This window comes from Zonotrichia albicollis, chromosome 15, assembly GCF_047830755.1.
Source record: "Zonotrichia albicollis isolate bZonAlb1 chromosome 15, bZonAlb1.hap1, whole genome shotgun sequence".
Lineage (NCBI taxonomy): Eukaryota > Metazoa > Chordata > Aves > Passeriformes > Passerellidae > Zonotrichia > Zonotrichia albicollis.
The window spans coordinates 5,343,122-5,368,079 of NC_133833.1; the positions used below are offsets into that span (position 1 = coordinate 5,343,122).

Here is a 24,958-nt window from a genome sequence, read left to right on the forward strand (position 1 = left end):
CTGGGACGGACCCGGACCCGTAACATGCCTGGAGCTGCGGCTCCCACCCCGCCCTCGTACAAAACTCGGGTCGGCTCAGCCACGAATACCTGTTCTTGGGTCATCGCCTAGTCTGGAGTTCCTGGCCGAAATGTAATTTTTTTATGTTATAAGAAATACAGTATTTATTTTTTTTTACTGGGCACAAGGTAAAACATAGTGAAAAGATGGGACCTGGAGAAGTGTTTCTCAAAGCAATGTGACTTTAAACGTCGCATTTTTCATCTTAAAGGAAAAAAAAATCCAGAAAGAACTATGAAAAAAACCAACAATCCCCAACCCAAACCGCAAATCTCCCCAAAATTATAAAAAGGGGAGAAAAAAGGAGGAGGCGAAGTCGGGGGTGGCAGGGAAAGAATGAAATTCCTGCTGATTTGTGAAGAGAAGCTGTAACTTCTGGAAATGCTGTGACTTCTGTAACACCAGACAGCAAATGCTGTTGTCAGAGCTCCTGAGCAGCTCTAAAAGGAAAAGGATTTCATCTTCCTGAAGAAAGGACTTTCTGCTCAGACAGAAGAAAGGTTCTACCGACTAAAATGACTTCAAAGTCTGAAATCCTGCACATGGAATAATGTGAGCGAGCACTGGGTGAGCTGTGCTGAATCACACCAAATACCTTTGAAAGAAAGAGACTCCTTAAAGCCCTTGGTCATCATCTCAGGCTGCTCCACACAGTAACTGGCAAGCAGTTCTGCATGCTCTGCACAAGACGACTGAGAAAAGCCAAAATCTGTATTTTCCAAGCACTCCTTAGAATACCAAACAAGCCTCAGAATAGATCTGGAGGGCAGAGACTTCGTACTCCTCAAAAGTCCCGCCTCTTGTCTTGGCTTTCACTGCGGGGGCCCTCGGGCAATCGGTAATTTCTGTTTGTGCATGTGACCAGCAGAGAACCACAGTGCACCCTCCCGGGGACGCGCTCCCTCGGAGCCGGCCGTTCTCACGGGAAGCTGCTGGAAACAAATGGCTTTAACCACAGAGCTAACAAGCAGTTAGCAAAGAGCAAAGAGATCTAAAATAGTAAAACACCACGGTTTGTGAAAGCCCCAGACCAAACTGATTGGAATCTGCCTGCCTGAAGTAATATCCTCCTGGTAAAGCCATGCAGATATTCCCTTGTTTGGGGGAAAGGGAAAACACCAAGAGGCTGACAGGGATCTCAGAGCTGCTGATAACAAGCTTTCTGGCTTTATCTTAACATTACCAATAAAAATCAAATGGCTGGCTGAGGAAATCTCGCAGAAGGATTATCTTGACACTCAGGAAGCCAAACCCACAGACTGTAGGGACAGATGATAATAACAGCAAGTAAGGAGATAAAGGGGAACAAGCAGAACTTCTTCCTGTCCCCTTGAGGAGGACATTGTGTAGGTGCTCCCTGACTGTATTTTGGGAAGAAACAGGCACAGTAAGTGTCAGAACAGGCTGGTACTGACCATCAGATTGTATTTCATCTTGGGCTGCAACCTCTCAACCTGCAGATAAAAAGGTTTTAAGTCCTTTTGCAATGCTCACTGGAAGGAAAAATGCAGCTTTTGTCATTGTCTGTTTGCTAATTCAATGATAATTACCTCCTGCTCAGGCTAACACGATGACACTTTTTTCAGTCTTTCAAAATAAAAAAAAAAGCATGGAGGTGTTTTCATAATTGGAGTTTATTTCAGCATATTTATCCTCGTGGGAACCTCCAGATTTCACAGTCTGCTAGTCTGGAACAAGCTTTCTGCAAAATAAACTGCCTCATCGAGACATTCTTTATTAGGTATCTATCACTAACCTGATCCAATAATTCTTTGTGGGAGCTGCAATGAAGTGAGAAACAATGTTTCATAAACCCATCAGTACCCAGGCAGCTTTAGTACCTCTGAAGCAGTAATAGCCTGGCCAGCCCAGTCAGCTTCTAATCAAATTAGAGGAGCCTGTGCAGGCCTGTAAATCTCACCTGGAGCAGCACTACCCTCTAAAGAAAAGTCAGTGGTGTAGCTGTCATCTGGAACTTAATATTTTAATGGAGCCATTCAGGGGGCTCAGGACAGAAATACTGCTCTCCCAGTGGTCTGTGCTGCTTGAGATGTCCTGGGAAGAAGGTTTCTTTAAACTTTTCATCATCAGAAATCAGACCATTTCCTTCCACAGTACCTTGGGGAGGCCAATGAAAACACTGCTCTGGCACCTTCCCCCAGACTCCCACTCTCCCCAGCACTTTTCTAGGGTTGCACATATTGAACCTGCTAAAATGCTTAAACTGTCACAGCTTTTGGCACATCCTCACCCTGGGCAATGTTCCCGTGGCCAAGAATCACAGCACAGTCTCCCCTGGGGATCATGCCTTGCTGGTCCCCCCAGAAAGGCTCCTTTTCCCACACACACATTTTCACACATTTCATTGTTTGTCTCCCATCCATTTTCCCCCAATAGTGCTGAGTAAAAAGGAGAATTGAGAAGGGCACTGAAGAAATGAAGTGGTGACAGTAGGAAGCACTGAGGGTCCCAGTGGGAACATGAGCAATGCTGATACACTTCTCTGGTGGAGATCAGAACACAAACAAGGCATGAGCTGTTAAAGCCCTCCCGTGCAAATAAGGGGTTGGATCTCCCAGCAGTCACTCCCAAGGCCAAGAGGCACAGAAAGAAGAGTCACAGCTGGGTTATCTCTGTTCCTCTGTGCCCTACCAAGGCCAGTGCACCCCAGGGAGGTCCTACCTGGGCACAAGTCTTCCATTACAGCCATGGTTCCTTCAGGATTGAACCACAGGAAACCTGTGCTGGGGAAACACCACACCAGGGCAGCTGAGTTTATTCTCACAAGTAGAAGGGAAATCAATCACTGGAGCAAAACAGGCGGGGACAGTCACGTCTGCATACACAGTTTTCAGAAAACACATTAAAAATTTATTTTAAATATATTATAAAAGGAAGTCCATTCAACTTTAAAAACACTAGGCATTCTATCAATGATTCCCAATTTATGAAAGCTACTACATTAAAGTGCTACAAGTCCTTTACCACCCCCAGATATTAGGCTGTTGGTCCTAATACGCACAAAATAAATACACACTGATTCAAGAGGCACCATCCAGTTTTACAGAGAAAATGCATGCAGTACAAGGTACAGACAAACTTAGACCTAATCACCGAGATCCTAGAGAATGCATTTTGAAACCAATTCCCTTCTACACCCCAGAGGCTAAAGCTATTTGTTGTTGTTATCATAAGGGCTAAGGTTTCAGGCTGTTAGCTTGATCAGTTTTTATCTTGTTTTGTGGCTGAAGTTCACATTTGTTTGCTCACTATCAGGGATTAAGACTTTTCTCCAAGAATTGAACTAGTATATTTAAAACCACATTGATCCAATGGCTTTATATAAACTCCCAAATCACTCACAACTGCTGGAATCACTGAAGCCTTTTGGGTCATACAGAAGCATCAAGAAAGCTCAAATGCAGTCAATTAGGGAGTGTACTCAGCTAGCAGAGGCAGAGTCAAAAACAGACACAGGTTTTTTAGTAGGGTTTCCATGATCTATCATTGCCTAGTTCCATACAGATTCTCCAAGCTAAAGCATGGCACTACAAAGTAGAAATCAGAGCAGGAGGTGAGCTTATTTTGGTTACACTTCAAATTTATAATGTGAATAAATCAATCTGACTGGTTAATGAGGAATATGAAATGAATTGATGAGTCTGTGTTGAATGCTGATGGCAATTTCAGATCTCATTTCCCATTCTCCACCCACCACATATCTTTCCACTTGAACCAGGTGAAGATGTGCAGCTTGTTTTAAAATCTGGACTCAAAACTCATTAGGTCAGAAAATAAAGCACTTAAAGGTGAATCCTACACAAGCTGGGGACAAATAACAGGCCGTGGCAGCTGGGGAGCACCCAGTGCTCCTGACTCACCAGCCAGCTCCCCTTTGCTGTGTAACCTGTGAAAGCACCCAGAGTCCATGAGCCCCAGCAGCTGGAAGGGGCTGTGGGATGAAGGTACACCTGCATCACTTGGGCTGTTTCACACTTGGCTTTACCAGGGCTCTTCTGACTGCAAGCATGACAGGCTCGCTGTTCTCTCCAATCAATTCCAAGTCCCTGTCTGTATCCTGAAAGACAATTTAGAATAAAATCTTCTTGCTTTTCACCTGGCAGTTCCATGATTGCCCAGCCTGACTGTTAGGAGATGTTTCCCCTGGGTGATGTGAGGCAGCAGAGCTGCTGTCACAGCCCTGCAGCAGCCCCAGAGCACTGTGCTGCTCCTGCACTGCTGCTGGAGCCTGTTTGACTCTCAGGGAGAAGGAGAGTTTGCTGACTGGAACACTCCAGTAGTACAGGAAAGCAAAGCCCTGTGCACAGACTGCTGTAAAACCAACCACAAGGAAAGTCAGGCTGAGAAATTGCTTTCTTGCTACTTCTGTATTAGAGATTTTAATACACTCTTGAAAAAGTTTCCCAGTGATGGAAGGCATCAGCTTCTTCTGAAAGACACTTCTGCTACAGATTTGATATGCTTTTGGGACTGTTTGTGATTTGCATACTTAGAAAATAAAATGCAGGATCCTGCATGCCAGTGAAATCATGAGCCTTCACCATGAGGTGAAATATCCAGCAGCTCACCAAGACATCTCCCAGTACAGCTTCAGCTGTTACAGCACACCCAGAGGAAGCTGCCAACCTTTCCAAGTCTCCCTATTAGGAGTGACAAACCTCCCCAGAGTCATTAACCACATCGATTTAACAGAGGGAGCCCAGGAGCTTCTGAATTACTGTCGTTCACACAAATTTTGCACTGAAAATCAGACATTTAGAAAAAAAAAAATCCCACACACAAACCCTGCAGGAGTCAAGCTTTCTCTTCCAACCTTATCCCCCAACCCCTTCCCCTCTCCTCTCTTGTCCAGCAAGGCACTAGGAAGTGGTTCAAGTTTAAGCATTTGCTGTACATTTACATTTAAAAAGGCACATCTTTATTTTAATGATGCTGTATTCCCCTTTCAGGAAGGCTCACACTTTCTTCTATTGTGGTTTGAAAAACATAATTAATTTCCTAGGTATGAGAAAAGACACCTTGCACATATGAGAGCCCCAAACCTATTTACTGTCTGTAGGCCTTAGAGATTAGCACCAGTATAGATCAACAACAGCTTCAAGAGCAAATCAAAGGATTTTTATGCAACATAACACACACCCTGTTGTCTGGGATTCTGATACTTAAGAGCAGCAAAACTTATGCAGCCACAAAGAGAGGGGTATTTCAATACCTTTGGGGGGAAAATATGAAAACATGTATTTGGCATTAGATAATCACCAGTATTTAATCTCCAGTCTCGACTTGCATGCAGATGTGAAGATTTGATTATGTACTCATGCTTTAGTGATTTTGCTTACAAATAACCAAAAGTAATTAGAATAATTAACGAGATTGCCCTGCAAAGGCTCAGTTAAAGATGCAGATGATAAAATACAGCTTATATTTCTCAATCAGTGGATGGTTGGCTAATATTAAGTCTTTGCATTAGTCAACAAAGCCTCTAGGGTACTGAAAAGTGTAACTGATGCAAATAATTAATAGCTCAAAGCCCAGAGAGCTAGTCAGAAGCATACAGAATTTGTGAGGCTCTTGCCACACTCAGATCCCAAACCTTCAGAAAAAAGATCAACCACACTGAGATGGACCTGGTACAAACACTGACACCAAATCTCTGGTTTCTGTGTACTGGTGGTGGTTTGCAAACAGGAATTGCCTCAACTATTGCCTAATCTGTTGGTGCAAGCTGCTAAGAGCTGACCTTTCTCTCCAAATTAAGATCACCAAGTGGTAAAAGACCTGTTCATTGCTGCAGCTCTCTCTGAAGCAAGAATCCAGTGAGCCAAGCAAGGGCTCCCTTCACAAGGTGAGCCCAAGTACAAAGCAAGCCATGCAGTTTAGAAACAGACGCTAATCCTCTCATTAGAAAACTAAGACACACAGAGCTGCAACCTGCAAGCAGAACAACCTACAGTCCATTTATAGAATATGCTGATTGTGTCCCAGTTATAAAAAACTAGCACTGCTCATGGACAAACAGCTTCTTGTTCCACAGGCATTAAAACATTCATAAAGACATCTAGTCAGGCCATCTAGTGGCTCCACAGTCAGCACTACTCTGCTAATGAGAGCATTAATAACCGAGGGAAAGCAGCAGTCAGACACAAAGTGCTGGAAGGTGACTCAGGCTCCCACAGAAATGCAAAGGGATGTAATGACAGACATACTGTAGTAACTGAGAACATGTCAACGCTGCTTGAAGCTGCTCTCACTTCCATCCAATACTGCTGCAGAACTGTCATTAGGGAAGTCTAGGACTGTTTTTTATTTCTTCACTCCCAAAATCTTAGATACCAAAATTTGCAAAGCCTGGTCCCAGCTGCAATGCAGTGCCCATGTTTCCTGTTCTCCATGGACCAGCTAAGTTGGCAGGAAAGGTCAGACATGGCCTCAGCTGTGTGGATGAGGGGTGGAAATGATTCTGAGCCTCCTACACAATACACAGACTGGAGAGTTTGGGCACAGACAGCTGTGTCCTTGTTTGCTCCCAGCTGCCAGGCACAGCACCACATGGCCTCCAGCACATCTGAAACATGGGACACAACCCTACAACTGGCAATAAACGGGCTTTTGCTTCTGGAGCTCTGCAGAGGGAGCTACCCTGCTTGTTTTGGGACACCAGGGAAGCATCTCCTTGCCTTCACATGAGAGACATCCCAGAGCAGAGCTGCCCTGTGCCTCTGAGGAGGGGCAATGTTCTAACCATGCTCATCAAGCATCCCACAGGGGTTTCCTCCTCATGACCCCAGAACTGGGTGCCTGCTGCCTACTTTTGCAACACCCCTGCATGGGCAGCTAGACAAACCAAGGAGCTGGGCAATTCCTGGCAAAGGAATCCTGGTCACTAATTTACACAGCATCTGTTCACTGCATCATCATTCCCAGCTTTTACCAGAAAATGCCACTGCTCCCTTCAGTAAAGGGAACTAGTAAATGTGTTTTTGCAACAACTTCATTTTAAACCAGATTTTTAAAAAATACTTGCTTCAGATAGACTTGAACCAATGGTCCTCCATTCATTCTTTAGTGTCAGTACATTCCAGCTCCTGGGATGAGACAATCCTGGTTCAGGTCTGGCAGATCCCACAGCCAAACCAGCAGGGGTAACACCTTGCACTGCTCACTCACTGCACAAAGGAGAGGGTACCAGGGAAATGGGTCCATCAGTCCCACATCTCTGCTAAAGCAAACAGATTTGCAGTCACAGTAAACTGTACAGTGCTGTGGGTGCTGGGAAATGAGGAGAGATTAACAGCACATTTCCACAAGGGTAGAACACCACTGACCACAGGACTCAAGAAACTACAGAGTGATGAACAAATGGATAAAGACCAATGGCTAATCTCAGCCCTGACTTTATTATCCTGAATTAATCTGCTCACACCAACTGTAAATTAACTTAGCCTTCAAAGCTCTAAAGGAAGAATGGAAATTGTCTTCATGCAGTAGATTTAACTCAGAAATCCTAGAGATGTCTGTGCTAAAAAGGTTATAAGAGGCAAATTTGGAACCTGATATCCAAAGGCTCTTAGCATAAAGTCTTTACCTGTAAGAACTTATTATTTAAAAACCCTCTGCTAATCTTTCACCTTGAAGATTCAACAGTGAGTGACAAACTGACTGCAAAGTGAATGGAGCAGAAACTCAGATTCCTCATGGCTAATAACAACAGCCATATTCCCAACACTTGGCTGCACTTCCACTAGAGCTCATTCCTTCATCAGAGCTATGATTTGGAAAGTAATAATACTCAACCTGTTTGAAATATATTTGGTTCTAGGCAAAAAAATACACATTTCATTTTACAATAATGGGCTTTTTTTTTTTTTTTTGATTGGAGGCTTAAATCTTGTCTTCAATATTCTACTTATATGGAGTTTGGAAGATAAAGCACCTATGTGGGAATGCTTCAGTGGGTGGTATAGCAGCTACAAAAAGTCCTGCAGAGTCCTGGATAACAAAAATCATTTAACACCAGACCCCAGTGGGAAATAAAACAAAACAAAAAAGGTAAAAAATTAAAAGCGCCATTTGAAACACATTCAGACTCCTCTAAAAACAGAGTTTCTGTTCAGTCTCAGCACAGAAGTGGCTCTGGCAAAGCCTTTAAAATTCCACCATCCCCAGAAGAGAAGGATGCAGCATCTTCACAATAAAGACTGGCCTGCTAATTAACCTTCTCCTGAGATTCTCCCTTTTACCTTCATTAAGTGTTTAAAAAAAAGTATTAAAAAACTTTTTTTTGTAACCCTCCCCAGTAAAAACTATAATTGTAAAATATATATATATTTTTTCTCTCAGTCTTTTAAAGATCAAGGTTTCTGTTAAATTTCTCCAAGATGGTTGAGTTTGTGTGTTCAAATATCCACTGCTGTGTTGGAGATGAAGGGTTGCAGCTGTTCATAAAGATCTTTCGATCACTCTCACTGCAGTCCATACAGCTGCTGCTGACTGGGTGGTACAGGGTCTTGTCCTGGAGGAGAGAAATTTGATGTCAGCTTGCTTAAGTGGAGAAGAAAAGTTGTTTTAAAACCAACAGAAAGAACTCTTAAAAACAAATTTTGTCACTTGGGCACATCTGATGTTGTTTCACACTGAACTGGTTGACAAGTGTCTGGGTTCATTCCCACCCTTTCCAAGAGAATGCAGCCCCATCCCTCACCTGCACTGGGACCCTCTAAAGCTTCCCAGGGGCTCTCAATAGGATCCTGCTGCATCCCACTCCTACCAAAGCGATGCAGCCCAATCCCTCACCTGCACTGGGACCCTCTAAAGCTTCCCAGGGGCTCTCCTGGAATCCTGCTGCATCCCTCTGGGGCACCATGCCAGCAGATTGCAAGGACTAGGACACAGCACTTAGACAAGAATTTACTTACCTGTGGCCTACAATAGTATTGCTTAGTAGGAGAAGGAATAAATCCTTATCTACTTTTGGCAGGGCATTTCATGCTCAGAACAAACCAACTCTCAGAGCACCTCTTTGCAAACTCAAGGGCATTGCACCACCTCACTGTCAGCTGTGGGGACACTGCACAGAGAGTGTCCCCTGCTCAGGAGCCCTGGGGTCCTCACCTTTCTAACCACTCAAACAGGGGAGTCACCTCTTTTTAACCAAAGGCTGTCTGCACATTCTCTTATTACAGCTACACAAAGAGAAGGAATAAAACGTTGTGGTGACATTTTCAGGAAACGTAAGCGCCTCAGGCAATTTGACACCTTAGCTGAGAATACACCCACACACACAGACTCACTTTTCTGTATCTCCAGAGCTGGTTCCCCTTCATTCCATGACAGTCATAGAGGGTCACAGGGCTGCTGTGGGAAATGGCATCAAAACAAAACTTCTTGGTGTGCTGAGGATCCCCTGGACGGATGTCCTCTCTCCAGCTGAAGGTGAAAACCTGTCAGGACAAACAGGACCCTCACAATGGCTGGTCATAATACTTTCACTGGCAGAATGCTGCTCCCTGTGCCCACAGGGTGGGGATGGCTTCAAGGGAAGGACAGTATCTTCTAGAGGAAAAACTCCTGCTGCCTCTGGGGACAGGGACTGCTGACCAGGGGACTCTGTACCAGCTGTGACACAGCATGTGAAACGAGACTGTGCTGCTGCAGCCAGCCATGCTGGTCAGCCTGGGTACCAGAGCAGCCCTGGATGCCTCTGCAATGCAGACATACATCAAGGATTAAGTGAGCAGCTGACCAATTACAGCCCTTCCCAGCCAGCAAAAAAAGTCAGAGAGCTCCAGCAGCTCGGAGTTAACGCTGGCAGTGAACACCAGAGGCTGCACAGGCAGCCTGCAGTCACCTTGAGAAATTGTCCCACACCCCTGGGACAGGAGAGCAGGAGCCACAGCTTCCCACCCCACCCACAGGAGTGCAGGAAGGGCAAACACTGGGGCGTGGTTTCCTGATGCTCCCTTCTACTGACCCTGCAGTGAACTCTCAGCACTCCCAGGTGAAATGAAGGAGGGGCTCTGGAGAGCTGAGGAGGAGTTTTAACTCCAGTAACTGAGCACAACCAATGCCTGTGCCTGGCAATGCAGTGCCCTGATGAAAGGGCAGCACTGGCCCATGTGCTTCTGCAGGGCTGCCAGCCAGCATGCCTCCCTTCAGTCCCCAGGGAAAAGGCTGTTCTGGAGGCTCCTTTGGAGGCAGCTGGAGGTGCAGTTCTCCTCAGAGATCTCTCACAGGACACTCAGAAACGCAAGTAATGATCAGGGTGCTGCTATTTGAAGCAGTGTGGCCAAAAACTTTTGAACAAAGAAACTACTTTGTTCTTGGCTGTCTTTTAAATCCCTCTTGAGACAGAAATTACCACAATCATTTAGGCTCAATGCTACTCAGAAGTTCAAGCCACATTCTCTTCCTAAACATAAGCCAAAACTAATTTTCAAGATCCTCCTGACACAACAGAGGCTTAGTTTTGGACTGTGCCTGAGTAAATTGGTTTTGTTTCTATTTTTCACGCATCAAATTGATATGCAACAACCCTCTGTCTCCTACTACTGAAACCATTCCCTGAAGAGTTATGCATGGCTCTGTAATAGAGGCATTGTTTTCTTGATTCTTTCTCAGCTCAGCTGCTACAGTTTAGACAAACTAATATTTTCCTCCCTTCTGTTACAATAAAGCTGTCGTTTCTGGCACCTCATATGTTGAGAGGGTGAATCTATAACCTGGCTGGTTTCATCTCCCCAGCAATGGCTGGGTGTTTATAATGCATTTGCCTCCTGTCAGGAGGATGATAGTGAACAGTTATTGAATGCTCCTGCAGGTTCATTAATATGCATGATGCTCCTCTATCACTTCTTTCAGCACAACCTTTGAAGTTAATATTCACTTTGTTACATATTACAGCTGCCTTGTTACTGGTTTATTGTTTTGGCACACGGTTTTCTTGTCATTTCTTTTGTTCACTCTGAGAACTTCAAAGCAGAAGTAAAAGCTCTGCACAGCCTGCCAGGCTCCAGACCCCCTGTGCCACGAGCACAAGCCACATCCTGTCCCAAAGCACAAGCAGCATGTGAGCCTTGGGGTGCACCTGACAGCCCTGAACGCCCTTCCTTCCTTCAGCACTGCTCCTTGGAACCTGTCCCTGCCCAGACTCAGGCGCTGATGCTTTCTCAGGCTGTTACCTGCACGTTGTTCCATGCTGCCTCTCCTCTGTCCTTCACACAGTTTTCCAGCCTCAGTGGGGATCCCAGGGCTCCATGCTTGGTATCCACACACAGTCCAGTTCCCACATTGCGGATCTGAAATAGTGAATTAATCACTGAATCTCTGAAACAGTGAATTAGTCACTCAATCTCCTACTCCGAACCAGGAAAGAAAGCTCAAATAATCTCAAATTTCACCAGTATTTGTATGAAGGTATTTTTTAAGATTCCTGTCTTAACTATCAGTCTGAGCTGGACAGTAACAGCTGGAAGAAAGCACAGAACCCAAAATGGGACCCAGCTGTACCCCAGCACACAGCAAAACCCAGCAGTGACAGGACTGCAGAGCCCACTGTGGGCTGGGTTGTCTGGTGGTGCCATTTTCCACAGGTCTGTACCTTGTACCTCCTCTCTTAGGTCTGTACCGGTGTGAATATTCTGTAGCAAATGTACAATGAATGCTTCTCTTCTAGATTCTTAAGTAGTTCGGATCTGTGAGTTACTCTTGTGCTATAGTAAATTCTACATGAAGCTTTTGTTGAATTATATAACTTAAGCTATAGATTAAGTGCTGTTAAGTTTAAGTGCTGTTAAACCTGTTGGTTGAGTTCAGAGCTAAGTTTAGTAAGAGAGTCCACTCTGAACCTTGTGACTCCACAGGAGGATCTCCCTTACTCTTTTATCCTTACCCTTTTCCATCCCTAGTCTTCACACAGGTAATTTTTGGTTGATTTCAATTTTAGATTAATTGATTTTAGATTTTAGCTTGCATTTTTTCTGTGTGCTTTAACCTCCTGGAAAATAGTAGAGTGAACCTTGCCAATAAATTTTGTCATGCTTTCACTTTTATATTACACCTGCTTTTGCCAGCACCTTTGCCAGTGATTCTTTGAGCGACCCAAAACACTCAGCCACGAGAGTTGGGTGTTACAATTCACAGCCTCACTTCTGGGGTGGTTCTACTCCCAGAACACAGCTGACTTTCAAAAATACAATTGGTTTTCCTGATTTTCACATGGGAAAGCCAAGGACAAGAGTAGCTCAACAGTTGTGAAGCCCTTTGGAAATACAAGATTTCACTATTGCTCAGCTGCCGCCACTCCCTAATCCTCCCTCTGGCATATTCTGCTTTCTACTAAATACACAACATGCAGAACAAGCCAAGTCTCTACTCTCGTTGGAGCTGTGCACTAATAGAAGCAGCTGCCTGCCCAACTGCCTGCTTTGATCAGGCCAGAGCAATGGTAGAGGAGCTTTGGGTTTTGAAACATCAAGCAGATCTTTAAACACTCGCTCGCACCTTACTCACAGCAACCGAGGCACATGGGCAGCCTTAAAAAACCAAACTGCAGATGTCAGAGCACAAACTTGCCTCTCCCCAGGCAGCTGCTGGAGGCTCCACTGGCGGGTAGAACTTTGGCAAGTCCCAGGCCACCTCGTTCATGAACCACTTGAAGCTTTTGCAGTTGAGGTTGTTGCGGAGCTCCTTCTGTGCGGCGACGTCGCCCGCCGAGAGGTGCCGGTACTCGGGTCTGCGCTGGTAAATGTACTCTGCATACTCATCCATCCACACCTCAGCCACCCTCTTCAGGTTCTGGGGGGGAGAGGGAGAGGGGAAACCACCTGAGAGAGCTGCACAAGCCACCATTAGCATTCAGAGCAGCTCGCGTGTTTTCGCTCAGAAAGGATTTTCATTCACATCCACTCTTCCTCTCCAGCTTCAGGACAAAGATTATTTTTATTACTCTGTAGTTCCAAGGGACTTTTAGAAAGATATTTTCAGTTGAGGTCAAAACAGAATCTTGGCACTTGGCCATTATATCTAGTTCCTTGTGGCTAAGAAAAACAACATTAATCAAAAGTTGTTTTTCTTTCCTTTTTTCTGTAAGGAAAGTAGTCAGAGCATGATGCTGGAAAATACCACAGGACATTCAAAGGTCTCTGACAAAAAGCTGCTTTCTTAAATCCTTCTTATTGCATCTTTTATATCCATCTAGGAATGGGATTTGAAGTACTCCCTTCTGAAAAGCTCTAGTTCACAATACTCTTTCTTAGCACTATTTTTCCATTTTCTTGGGTAAAACTCTTGAGATACCTCAGGAATGCAGAGCTTTCAGGTGATGACCCTTCAGAATAGAAGCAAAGGGTTTTACCTTGTGCCAGCAGCACATTTCATGTATTACTGTAAAGCTTAATCCCCTGTGCACCTCCAAGACAGCAACAAACACCACCCACTCAAGACAACCTGCTTGTCACAGTGCCCTAGAGAGTGCTGGAGCTTGGGCTGCTCTCACAACATCAGGCCCATTCTTGGTGCCCCTTGGTAATGTGCCATGTGCAGCTGTGACTCCTCACCTGAAGCTGCTCAGTCCAGCAATGATCATTTACTGCCAAAAAAGTTGGGAAGCTCAGAGTGAGCAGTGTGCTGATCCTGCCCCCAGTGCAGCCTGCACACAACAGGAGCAGGTGTTTACCTCAAGGTGTCTGCTAAGATGCCAAGAAACAGCCTTTCCTACCTCTCTGCTGTCTCCTTCCAGCTCTGTGGGAGCTCACAAGAGCCAAATACTTGAAATCAAAATACTGTGAATCAAAAGAAGCACAGCTCCCTCCTGAAGAGATGGCACAGACAGGAGAGTGCTCTGTAGCTCTGACAGGTCAATGCTGGGCTGAGGAATAAATCCAGATCTATAACTGGGGTGATGCCATTAAAGCATTGAAACACTGTGCAAGACTTAAGATTTCAGAACAGCAGGGCACCTCTCTGAGGTTTTTAGTTTTGCAGCCTTCCTGCTCCTAGGATGTTTTTCTCCCACCAGAGGGCAATGCAATCCCTCCTCAATTTGAAAATTAGCTAGAGAAACCAAGTGCAGGATAGAAGAAAGCTCTTTCTTCTGTGGGCTACACTAGACTAAGAAATAAGATGGCACGGACCATTCCACTGTGGAAAATTACAGCTTGCCCATTCAGTGGTCTGTGATGCTTGAAGTTGAGAGGTCTTTCAATCACCAAAACCAATCACCACGCTGAAGCCTGCTGCTCCTAGAGAGCACAGCTATAAAATGACTCAAATTATTATACAAATAAAGCCATATCTTGTTTTTATAGCCAGAGCTGATCACAAAGTCCCTGCCCAGCAGTGGCTGATGTCTGGAGCATGGCAGCTGTTCACACACACATCTGCAGCTCCCTGGGCTCTCCTCCCTTTGTGCTACACATCTCCCACTGCAAAACTGCTCAGCTTGCACTGTACAAGTGCAAATTACAGACAAAACCCCTAAATTTGCCTCCCATTGTGGGGTGAGAGCAGACAGCAGCACAGCCACACTGCAGCCAGACTCCTGCTGTGGGGAATGCCACTGTCACTTACTCTTGCCAGGCTGACTCCTGTGGGAACCTTGTATGGAACATATTTCCTGTAGATATGGCCAACTCTAGAGCAAGGGATGTCCTCCATGCGACCTCCACACATCCATACCTGTGGAACAGCAAACACATTCAGTCTTGGCTTTATGGAGGAAAATGAAAAAGAAAAGACTTGCAAGTACTAAAAAAACTTAACCCAGATTTTTACATTAAAGTACACTCTTCCCAAATCCCCTCCCCTCCCTGCCTTAGTCCCAAATCCTATAACAACCTGCTTAGAGCCATTCAGCAAGCTTTGATTTAGCAAAAGTGCTCTCAAGCCTTCTATACAGAAAAGAGCAGGGAAAAAAAAAAATCCAAGCAATGAGAAAACAGCACACACCTTGCTTTAAACTGATATATGTTATTACAGCAATAGTAACCACCATAGTTAAACTGGGCTGCCATAAAAACCCCTGGGTGTGGGTTGTGTAACGAGGCTGTAAAAGGGAGGCCATCTCCCCAGTACAGGTGGTCATGTGTTATGCAAAAGGCTCCAGGGAATTCATGAGCCTGTTCAAGTGCTAGAAATCAGAAGAAACTGCTACTTTTTCCTGTGGTTATCACTGCTCTTTTATGGTTTCATTGCTGACATTCATTCATTGCTTTTGCAGCCTTACAATTAAATGGAAATCTCTGCCTGGTGAACACATAAATAGCTTTAAAAAAGCCCTCAGGAAGTCACTAGCACACACTGTTAAGTTGGAGATGACTACCTTGATGCTTGGTTAATGTCTAGAGCAGGCCCAAAAGCTTCCTTCCCCATCTGGGAAGATTTCACTTTGTGCCAGCACTCTGCAACAACTTTCTTTTACTCTTTATAGTGTGGATGTAGGAATTTTGTCCAAGTGGAACAAAAGGAGACGCTTTCTAAATCAGTCAATCTACCTCATTAGGTTTAAGAAATATTTCTGTGTTTCTCAGAAATATCCAATCAATACTTAAAGAAAAAGTACCCTTTAGATTGCCAAAAAAATGACTTTCTGAATTCCTGAAGGGAGGGACTGCCTTTGCCCTTCTGTTTGTCCCGAGATCCCATGAGAGTGCCCCAAAGTTGTGGATTTTGGTGCAGTGCTCCTGGTTTCCCTGTTCACTGGGGCTAATTTGAGCCACCACAGTTCACTGTACAATGAGCTTAGTCAACAGCTTCACACAGAGCAGGCAATTCCATTAATATTCTACAGTGACAATATTAAATACTTAGCTCGGAAGAGAAATATTTGGCCAAGGCTGCTGCATAATTATTAGCTCTGACACTAAAGTTCTCTGGAGTTTCAGCTCTGTCTGCTGGCCCTAATAATTACAGTCATTTGCTGACTGCATATAACCTAATGGAGGTTGGTTGCTCTCAGCTAGAGAAATATTTTTCATGGGCAACTTCTAAAGTTCAAGGTACTTAATTACATGTCGTTATGGTGAGAGAGACAAGAAGGAAGTTGACAAACACTCCTAAAGAATTTCATTCCTTTTGTCCCTGCTGTGTCCTGAGAGGCTGGTGCAGAAGAGATGAAAAAGAAACTAGCACTCAGCTTCTGTGAAGTTTCTTATGGAATTAGAAATGCTTTTTATTCTGCAGTGACTGTGCTTTTGGCTGCAAAGGGCCAGAGCGTGATTTCACTGCTGGGAAATTAACAGGCTGAGAAAACAAGAATTTGGACATGGTTTGTGTTTCTAGGACAGAAATGGTTTGTGCAAAGCTGTTAGAGCTGCAGCAGACCTGGGAACCATAAAAACCCTCAGGAGCAGCAGCAGAAGCCCAGAGCTCAGTTGCACAGACACACAAACTCCTCAATAACCTGCACTGCACCCTGCAGCAAGCAGCCTGTGGGGCTCACAGCAGCTCATTTTGGTGTAACACAAGCCTGGCTGCAAACACAGCCTGTTCTCCTTGCTGTCTGCCCACGGGATGCCTCACCTGCCCTGTCTCTAAGGAAGGCTTTCAGCCAGGCCACCACAAATGCAGTTTTCTGGAACATGATGTCCCTGTGTAAGCTGAGCAGCAGAGCCCTGCAGTCGGTACAGCTGGAGAGGAGAGAGCTGTGCTTGTGCTGCACAGCTGGAGAGGCAGCAGGAGTGGGAAGATGGACAGAACTGATGGGCCAGCAGCTCCAAGCTGGTACAAGACTCCAGGCAGAGATGACAACATCACAGGAACACATGCAAAGTGATCAGAAAAGCTACTTAACTGAGTTGCTTAATAAGTAAAACCTAACATCAGTTTGACTTACTCTTTTTCTTGCTCATGCTTTTAAAATTCTGCAGTGGAGGCAACGGAAGGCTTCCTAATCCCTACCAGCAGAGCTCAGTGACCCTTTCAAGGTATTTTGTCACCTCTGTGCCTTTTTAACGTTGCCTGACACTGCAAGTGACAGAATGGCACCCGTAGTACAAATCTAATTTTAAAGGCATGCTTTCCATTCATTCGTTGCTGCTTTGATTTATTTTATTAGTGAGCTGCTTTGTGTGGTGACAGAACTCATTACAACCTCCATAAAGACAATTACCAGTCCTTATCTATACAACTGGAAGAAAGGGGAGAGGGAAAGAGCGTGATATGCATTGGTAAAACACAGCTAACAAAAGCATTAGAAAGCCAGAGCTAAAGGTCAGAGAATCGCATCCAGGGGTCTGTCAAAGAGTAAATGCAAGAGAAGCAAACCCAAAATAGCTGTGTGCTAGCTGAGGGAATGCTTCCACTCACTTACTGATATTTGGTTGTTTTTTAAACAAGAGTGCAGTTCCCAGGCATGACACACCAGAACGTGCACTGCTAAAAATACTGCGCTGTCAGAGAGCTGAAATGGTGCTGGGCTGTGGGGCAGCACCTCATGCCTTCCCCACAACACTGACTGTCACTTGCTGCCTTCTCTAGGCCCGTTTCTTCTAGGTGTTTTACACACCTTGCCTCACTCCTCAGCTGACATGACAGGAAACCTCAGAGCCTGAACCTGCACCTGATTTCAAACAGCCATTTATGCCACAAGAACAAGAATTAAAGCTGGTCAGGCAGGCAGTGCTTCTTACAATAATCTAATCAGATCTCATCAAGAGAGGACAGGAAATTTCTCTTCCTCCTCAGGCACAATTTTGCCAATCTTCATTTTGGGCTTGGAATCCAGCAGCTGACAGATCTAGAATTAAAGGAAAACCTGGCTACACTGAGGTCAATGGGCACACTGAGCAGATTTAGCTAAGGCCACAATCTCACCCTAATAATAAAAACTACACAAGGGAAATAAACTAGCACTGGTGATATTGCTTCCATCTTCCCAGCAGCCTGGAGAGCTGTAACTCCATATTCATAAAGTGACTCCAGAGCCTTTGATTCAGTCAGTATGCTGTGAAAGCAGCAGATAATATGCCACCTATTCTCTACATGGGAATGTTATGCTGATCCAATTCCCTTTCTGCAATTTCAGAAAACAATGTCAGGTAAGACAGCTGAACCTCTCCTCTCAAACACACAATACAATGCTGCAGTTGGTGTGTGAACACAAATTATCTGGGTATACAAGGTTTATGGTTTCCAAAGACTGCACCATGATGAGCCAATGCTTCCCAAGAGAGGGGAAAAACACAAAGGATAGTTAAGCCTTGAAAATAAAGCTGCTTCTGCAAGAGACAACAGAAATGAAGACCATGGGATGGACCAACAGAGAGCAGCTGGCTGGTTGTGTGAGCACACACTGAAAGGTGGGAAGAAAAGGGCACAGAGGATAAGTCAAGGGGGTTCTCTTTATAACAAAGCAGGTGAGAGGATGAAAGCAAAGGCAATAACTCAGGGAAATTGTAATCCTCTACACTGGAAGCATCAGCTGCTCCTGCTGCTGGGACGTGGTGCTCTCTGAGAGATTAAGGCAGCCCATGGGGCACTGGGATCTGTGTGTTTGCACAGCACCTTCTCACACACCACACACCCGCACAGCCCCTCCTCACAGTCTGCAGCATTTGAGAGCAATGACAGCACTTTCTAATAATCACATTTCAGGGAGTGGAGGGGAGCACTTCCCTGCTGCTGCTTGGTGGGAGGCTGCTCAGGAACCTGAACCAAGGAGAGGGTGCACAGAGGCAAAAAATTCAAGGCAATGGTCTGAAACTGAACTGTGCATCACCAGATAGGAAGGGAGAAAGAAGCCACCCTGTACTGCAGCTGAGAGCCTTAGAATTAAGCAGCATGTGTTGGCTAAAAAAAAAAAAAAACCCCACAAAAAAAAGCAGCAGAATGCCTGGCCTGTTCCAGTGTGGGCAAACGTGAGCTGCTGCAAAGTGGAGCAAGGATGTGCCTGGAATGAGCAGTGCAGGCTCACAATCAGCACTGACTTCAGCAACACAAGCAGAAACGCTGTCAGAAGGGATCCCTTGGCAGCTGCACCCAAACTACACACCTGCCAGAGCCCAGGGGCAAAATGGGAATCAGAAATGTGCTGCTGGCATGGGGCAGAGGAGAGGCAGGCATTAGACATGTGAACAGAAGCTGTGCAGCACTTGGATTTGTTGGAAAATATGGAACATGTTTTAAGCTGTGGAAATCAGAAGCAATCCACGTTGATGGTTTGGGAAAAGGATCTGGAAAAATGCAATGACCTACAATGACCAGAATAAGTGCAATGGCTCTTTTCCTATTGCTGCAGCAAGAACTGAAGACCACAAGTACTAACCAGCTCTTTTGTCTCCCTTTTAATGGTTCTTTTCAGGGAAACTGTCAATTTGGCTTGTTTGCACTGAGTCCTTTGAATTTTATGACGGCTTTACAATCTCCAAATTACAAAGCAAACGTCTCTAAAACTGGAATGATTTATCACCTGGAGAGGGACATTCTGAATTCTCATTCTTTACTCTTCAAGTACAGTGTGCAATTAAAGGACTGAGAACCACATCACTTGGATCTGAGATACAAAGTACATCTATATTTTATTTATGCCTACACAAGTCAGACATATCCCTTTTTACTCTTCTGTTTCCCCATAACCAAAAAAATCAGAGACTATGTATTTATGGAAGAGAGGCGTGAAGCAGTTTAGTGAAGATTTATGTAAGCCAAACAGAATAGAAGCCACAAAAATACTGGAAAATAGGCAACACCATCTCAAATAAAACTGAGCATAGATAAGTGCTGTATAAAGTAGCACTTGCAGAAGGGAACAGTTTAAATGCTTCACACATGCTGCTCCAAATTAAATGCACTTATGTAAAAAAAAAACGAAGTGCTTACGTAGGCAGCTGTTAAATTGTGTTTAGAAGAGGAAAGCTCCATTATAACTTTGGGTAAAGAATTGAGTTTTGTTTCCACAATCGGGAAGATAAAAAAAGAGATCAGGAAAAACTGCAAGAGAGGAGAGGTGACTCCAAAAAAGCAAAGAACCCCCCCTGAATGAAGTCTGCTGAACAGAGGAAAGGTGACAAACGCCCCACAGAGACAGCTGGGAATGCTTGTTCACCCTCTTTCTAAAATACAGGAACTCACTTCAAGGTCGGCAGCACCTGGGAATTCACCTGTAAGCACAGTGCAGACTGATCTGCCTGCTGTGTCTGAGCAGGAACCCCCTGACAGACCCTGAGCTGCTCTGGTGGCACTCAGGGCAAGAGAAGGAAGCAATGCCCGTTTTCTGCTTCAATATGGGATGGATAGAACAACTGCTTCCTTTCTGAACCAGAAACTTCTGTTTTAAGGGATTGCTAACACCCAGAAAACAACAAACCAGCAGTGAAGGTTAGAAAGTTCACCTCAAGTTTTTGTCCCACCTACATGAAATGTTTTCTAATGGTGTTTGATGCACATGTTTCATACAAAGTTCAAGGCTTCTAGAGTTTGATCTACCCTCTAGCTAAATATTTTCTGAGGTGTTAAACTGATGCTTTCTCTGTTGGCTTGCTTGAAAATTTCTGCTCAGAAGGAAGCAGAGCCAGCTGATAACAGAAATACGTATGATTTCTAAAAAGAAAGGCAAGAGATTCCTAAATAAACTTGTTTATTTCCAGTCTCTCAGCAACAGAGCCATGTATTTTAAAATAAAGGCAAAACCAGCAAAGCACAATCCATGAATGGCCAAAAAAAGAATATGCTTAAGGCAAAACCAAATCCAAACCACAAAAAACCTCCCCCAGAAGTCCTGTACTCCTGGTGAGGCTCAAGAAGACCAGATCCAATGCAATGGATCACAGGCCAGCAGCACAGAAGAGTATCTGCCCCACAACACCCAGGGACAGGAACAGATTCTTTATTAAAGGTGGCCTGTAAATCTGGCATGCGTATAATCTGAATTCCCATGAGATAATAAATAATGTGAAAGCAGGTACCCCACACCTAAAGCCAGAGCTTTAAATTATTTGACAGTGCACCTTTAACTACAAAATTTCAGTCTGTTTCTAAAGGTAAAAACGTGGCTCTAAGCTCACCAGGAAATGTCATAGCTTCATGAATTCTATGAACAAACCTTCTATTCTTGCAATTCCAGCAGAATTATTAAATCTATCAGCCACAGATGAATGTATCAATTTATCTTAATTTCTGAAAATACACTGAGCCTCTTTCAGTGAAAACTTCATTTTTCTGTTGCACAATGAAAGAAAAAAGGGGGTCTTTGCAGAGATTAATTAAAGCAAATTTATCCCTCCATAAATTACCATCTCTGGACTGAAATAAAACACAGCATGTTTCAGAAGGGATAAGCAAACAGATGAATGAAGCAGTCTTATTTCCTGCAGATCAAGCAGTGTGACTGTCTGCTGTGGCACTGGAGACAAAGGGCTTGCCCAGCCACTGTCATCACTCTTGGAAACCAGAATTTTCAGAGAGGAAGAGCCTGAATGCTGCCCCTCCTGCAGAGAATGAGTGCCCTACACAATTTCATTACACACCACACACAAAGGTGGAATGGCTCCAACCACAGTGACACCCCCAGAGAGGGTGCCACTGTTACAGAGGACAAGGGACACCCAAGGTGACTTATGGGTTCTGGTGGGGAAATGATGGAACAAAAGGCTGTCTCAAAATCAGGGTCTTTTCTCCCAGTTTGCTGCCCAGCAGCACATGGGGTGTGTGTACGGCAGTGTGGCTTGCTGAGGATTGATATTCTCGGAACTGCACAGGGGCATGGAGATTCTGGAATCTGTTTTTAAGATTTTGTAAGGCTGTCATATCAGCCATGATTTGTCAGGGGAGACAGAATTTTAGCTGCTGAAGCCAAACTGTGCACCACATCCCTACTGTTCTCCAACCTCCTGCTAAGGTCAGCTAGCTTAGATCAGCGGCATCCAGACACCTGTAAAATCAAATATTCAGCCTCTGAAAGAAATCTCAAACAGAGTTTAACGTACACATCTTTACTCAGTTTGGTCCAGGCTATGGGAAGGATTCTCCCACTGAAGAGAAGACTGGGCACTTGCCTTCAGGGGTTTGGAACATGCTGGTGGGTTTCCCAAACTGGATTTCAGAGTGCCATATTCCAACCTAGCACAGGTAGCAGCAGTCTTGGTGGGTTACAGTGACTTGTTACTCTTTGTATGGATTTTTGGTCAGCTGGCTAACCCTTAAAGCCCTCCACTGACCAGCTCAATCAGTTAGTGGCACAAGTGTCCCCAGGCCAGGCAGATAATGACCCAAAGTCATTGCCAGGCACAGTAATAACTGCAGTTGTTGAAAATTTCTTCCTGGGTAAGTAACAGCTTGAGTTCCTCACAGCCAGGGTCAGCTGGATTGACTTCAGACAAAGCTGTTCTCCTCTCTGAGAACTCAAGCTGAGCACTGAGTCCTCCTGGAACTGGAATCCTCCCTCCCTCAAGGAGAAGAGAATTTCACATCTTGCCAGGTGAGCATTAAGCAGCCCCAGAGGCAGAGAGCTCCACACAGCTGACTTACCCTTGCTGGGAAGAGTGCTTGCACTGGAGCTGTGACCACAGAACAGGCACAGCCCAGCTAATCCTGCTCCAAAACTCACCCTCACAGTCACTGCTCACATCAGTGCTGATTCTTCTGGGCACTATCTCACTACTCCCAGCTCTTTCACCTTTAGTCACACATAAAAGTAAGGACAAGACAGATCATTCACATTCTGCGCCTCAGAACAAATTCTTACTTTTCAAAACAAAAGTAATTTCCAGAGAACATGGCTCACCTTAAAGGATATTTCATACTGCTCTCCTCCCCATATCTCCAGACCTGCATCATACCCTCCCAGCTCCCAGAACCACTTTCTATCGACTGCAAACAGTCCTCCAGCCATTACAGGAGACCTTAAGGAAAAACCAGACTCCATATTACAAACACATCACAAAGACACAGATCTCTAGCTAAACATTTAAAAAACAAAGCAAGATGTGACAAATATTCCTTCCACCACCCAGTGTTCCCAGTGCCTTTACAGCCCTGTCAGTGCATCAAACAGTTGTTTTGGGGTTATCGACTGATTTCCCACTTGCAAATGAGGAGAACCAGAGCAGGCTCCCTTCAGAACCTGCCAATGCCTCTCCTCCAAGCAGGGAGTTGACCATAAAGTGACAGGACACCAGCTCAGCCCAAGGGACCTGAATGCTCCACACAGCTCTGCTTCTATTGTAGGATTGAGTCTTTGAGTTTGACCTCAAAAAGTGTTTTGTTGGTTGGGTTTTTTTCAAACACTGCAGCATATAAAGGACAGCAGAACTGTCTCAATGTTGGCAAGCACAGCAACAGCAGAGCACAACTTGATCACAGATTTTCTTCTGCAGTGCACTGTAATAATCAAAATTGCTGTAATTATTCTGCTAAATTTTCTTCTTCCCCCACCTGGGAATGACACATAACCCACCATTGATTTGTTGTTTTTGGCAGAGCAGTAGGGATACTAAGTTATGTTTGAAAGATCTCAGTAATAAATGACCGCATTAATTGTTACACATTAGAGTTTTCAATGAAATGTTAACTTCTGCAGGAATTAACGTGGCAAAAAACAGCAATGAAAAGGAGAGTGTTCACAGCTACTACACAATGCATTTCTTTTAAACCAGCAAAGCAAACAGCTGCCAAAAAAGCAAGTAGCTTAACACCAGCTCCTGGGTTTTGCTGTGCTGAGGTGTAAACCAAGCCTGCAGCAGGGTGTTATTTCATTAGCTGGCTCTTAGCAGCTTCAGTGACTTACTCAAAGGGATCACTGGGATCAGGTTTCTGTAACTCAGGAGGAATAGGGATCCTCTTGTAATACATCTCCCAGTCAAACGCCCCTCGCATTGCATCTCCAGCCTGGGTCTCGTATCCAAAGTGGTCGTGATCAATGACATCAATCATTGGGCAGACGATGGTCTTGCGGTTTCGGGCAATGCGATCTGAAGATGGGAGAAACATGTTAGAAAAACCTGCACCAGCTGGTTCCTTTCTCCATGAAATTACAAAAAAAAAGAGCATCATAATATGAAGTTGTCCAAGAATGACAGAGCTTTCTTCCTGTTCCTTCTCTCGTGAGCAGATGCTCCAATTTATATCAATTTATCTGCTACTTCTGCAATCACTGAGAGAAAAACACCAGGCACCCATCACCCAGAAGCAGAATGGGAAGACACAGCCACACTACCACAGGAACTGACTGGCAGGTTAAAACCAGACTTCTTGAACTCGGTGAGCAATCCTCATTTCCACAGGTGACCAGGATGTGAACCCCTTCTGTGCAGATCCAAATGCAGGGAATAACCCACTGCACCACCCAGCCCTAATTGCCACACCAGAATCTGGTAGGAAGCATTTCAGACTAATGGCACAAGTACTCTCAGCAGGCTCAAGAAATGCAAGTGTTACCTCCTCCCCTCCAACCTTTTCTTCCAACCAAATAATACAACACAGGATAAATTCCTGCATAAACATCTGGAATTCCTTAAATACTTTGTTACTGAGATGGTCTCTTGTTGGAAGTTAGCTCTCAGAGCAGAGGGGATAAAATGATGTTTCAGCTTCCAAAACACATCTCACAGAAATCCTTTCTGTGCTTTAAAAACCAAAGCATCCTCTCTGTGTTCTCATTTAAATGGCACTGGAGCTAATTCTGTCCTCCCTCCCTGGGGTTCATAAAGCTGCAAATGTTTCAAACTTTTGCCAAATATAAACTGTAGTGAAAGCAACAGGATAACCATCCATCAATCCTGCAGGAAAATCTGACTCTTTCTTAAACCTCTGCTTGACTATTGTTGCCACAGCCTATTTGAGAAAGTCACACCTCAGAGAGCTCTGACAGGTCACTGGCAGCAGGGCTGTGAAGGAGTTTGGTCCTGGCTGGAGGCAGGCAGGTACCAGAAACAGAAGGCACTGTCCC

General features: G+C 44.7%; 1 protein-coding gene across 1 annotated transcript in view; it reads right to left on the bottom strand.

Annotated features, from left to right (window-relative positions):
* Window positions 1-6,404: 6,404 nt before the first annotated feature.
* GALNT10 (polypeptide N-acetylgalactosaminyltransferase 10) overlaps window positions 6,405-24,958 on the bottom strand; it is a 78,432-nt gene continuing 59,878 nt past the window's right edge. Inside the window, exons 6-12 of the mRNA XM_074552202.1 lie at window positions 23,798-23,981; window positions 22,796-22,913; window positions 14,647-14,754; window positions 12,652-12,873; window positions 11,259-11,375; window positions 9,372-9,521; window positions 6,405-8,593 (exon numbers count right to left, since the gene is read on the bottom strand). Coding sequence (XP_074408303.1) covers window positions 8,426-8,593; window positions 9,372-9,521; window positions 11,259-11,375; window positions 12,652-12,873; window positions 14,647-14,754; window positions 22,796-22,913; window positions 23,798-23,981 — 1,067 coding nt within the window. The 3' untranslated portion in view covers window positions 6,405-8,425. The remainder of the gene's footprint in view (window positions 8,594-9,371; window positions 9,522-11,258; window positions 11,376-12,651; window positions 12,874-14,646; window positions 14,755-22,795; window positions 22,914-23,797; window positions 23,982-24,958) is intronic.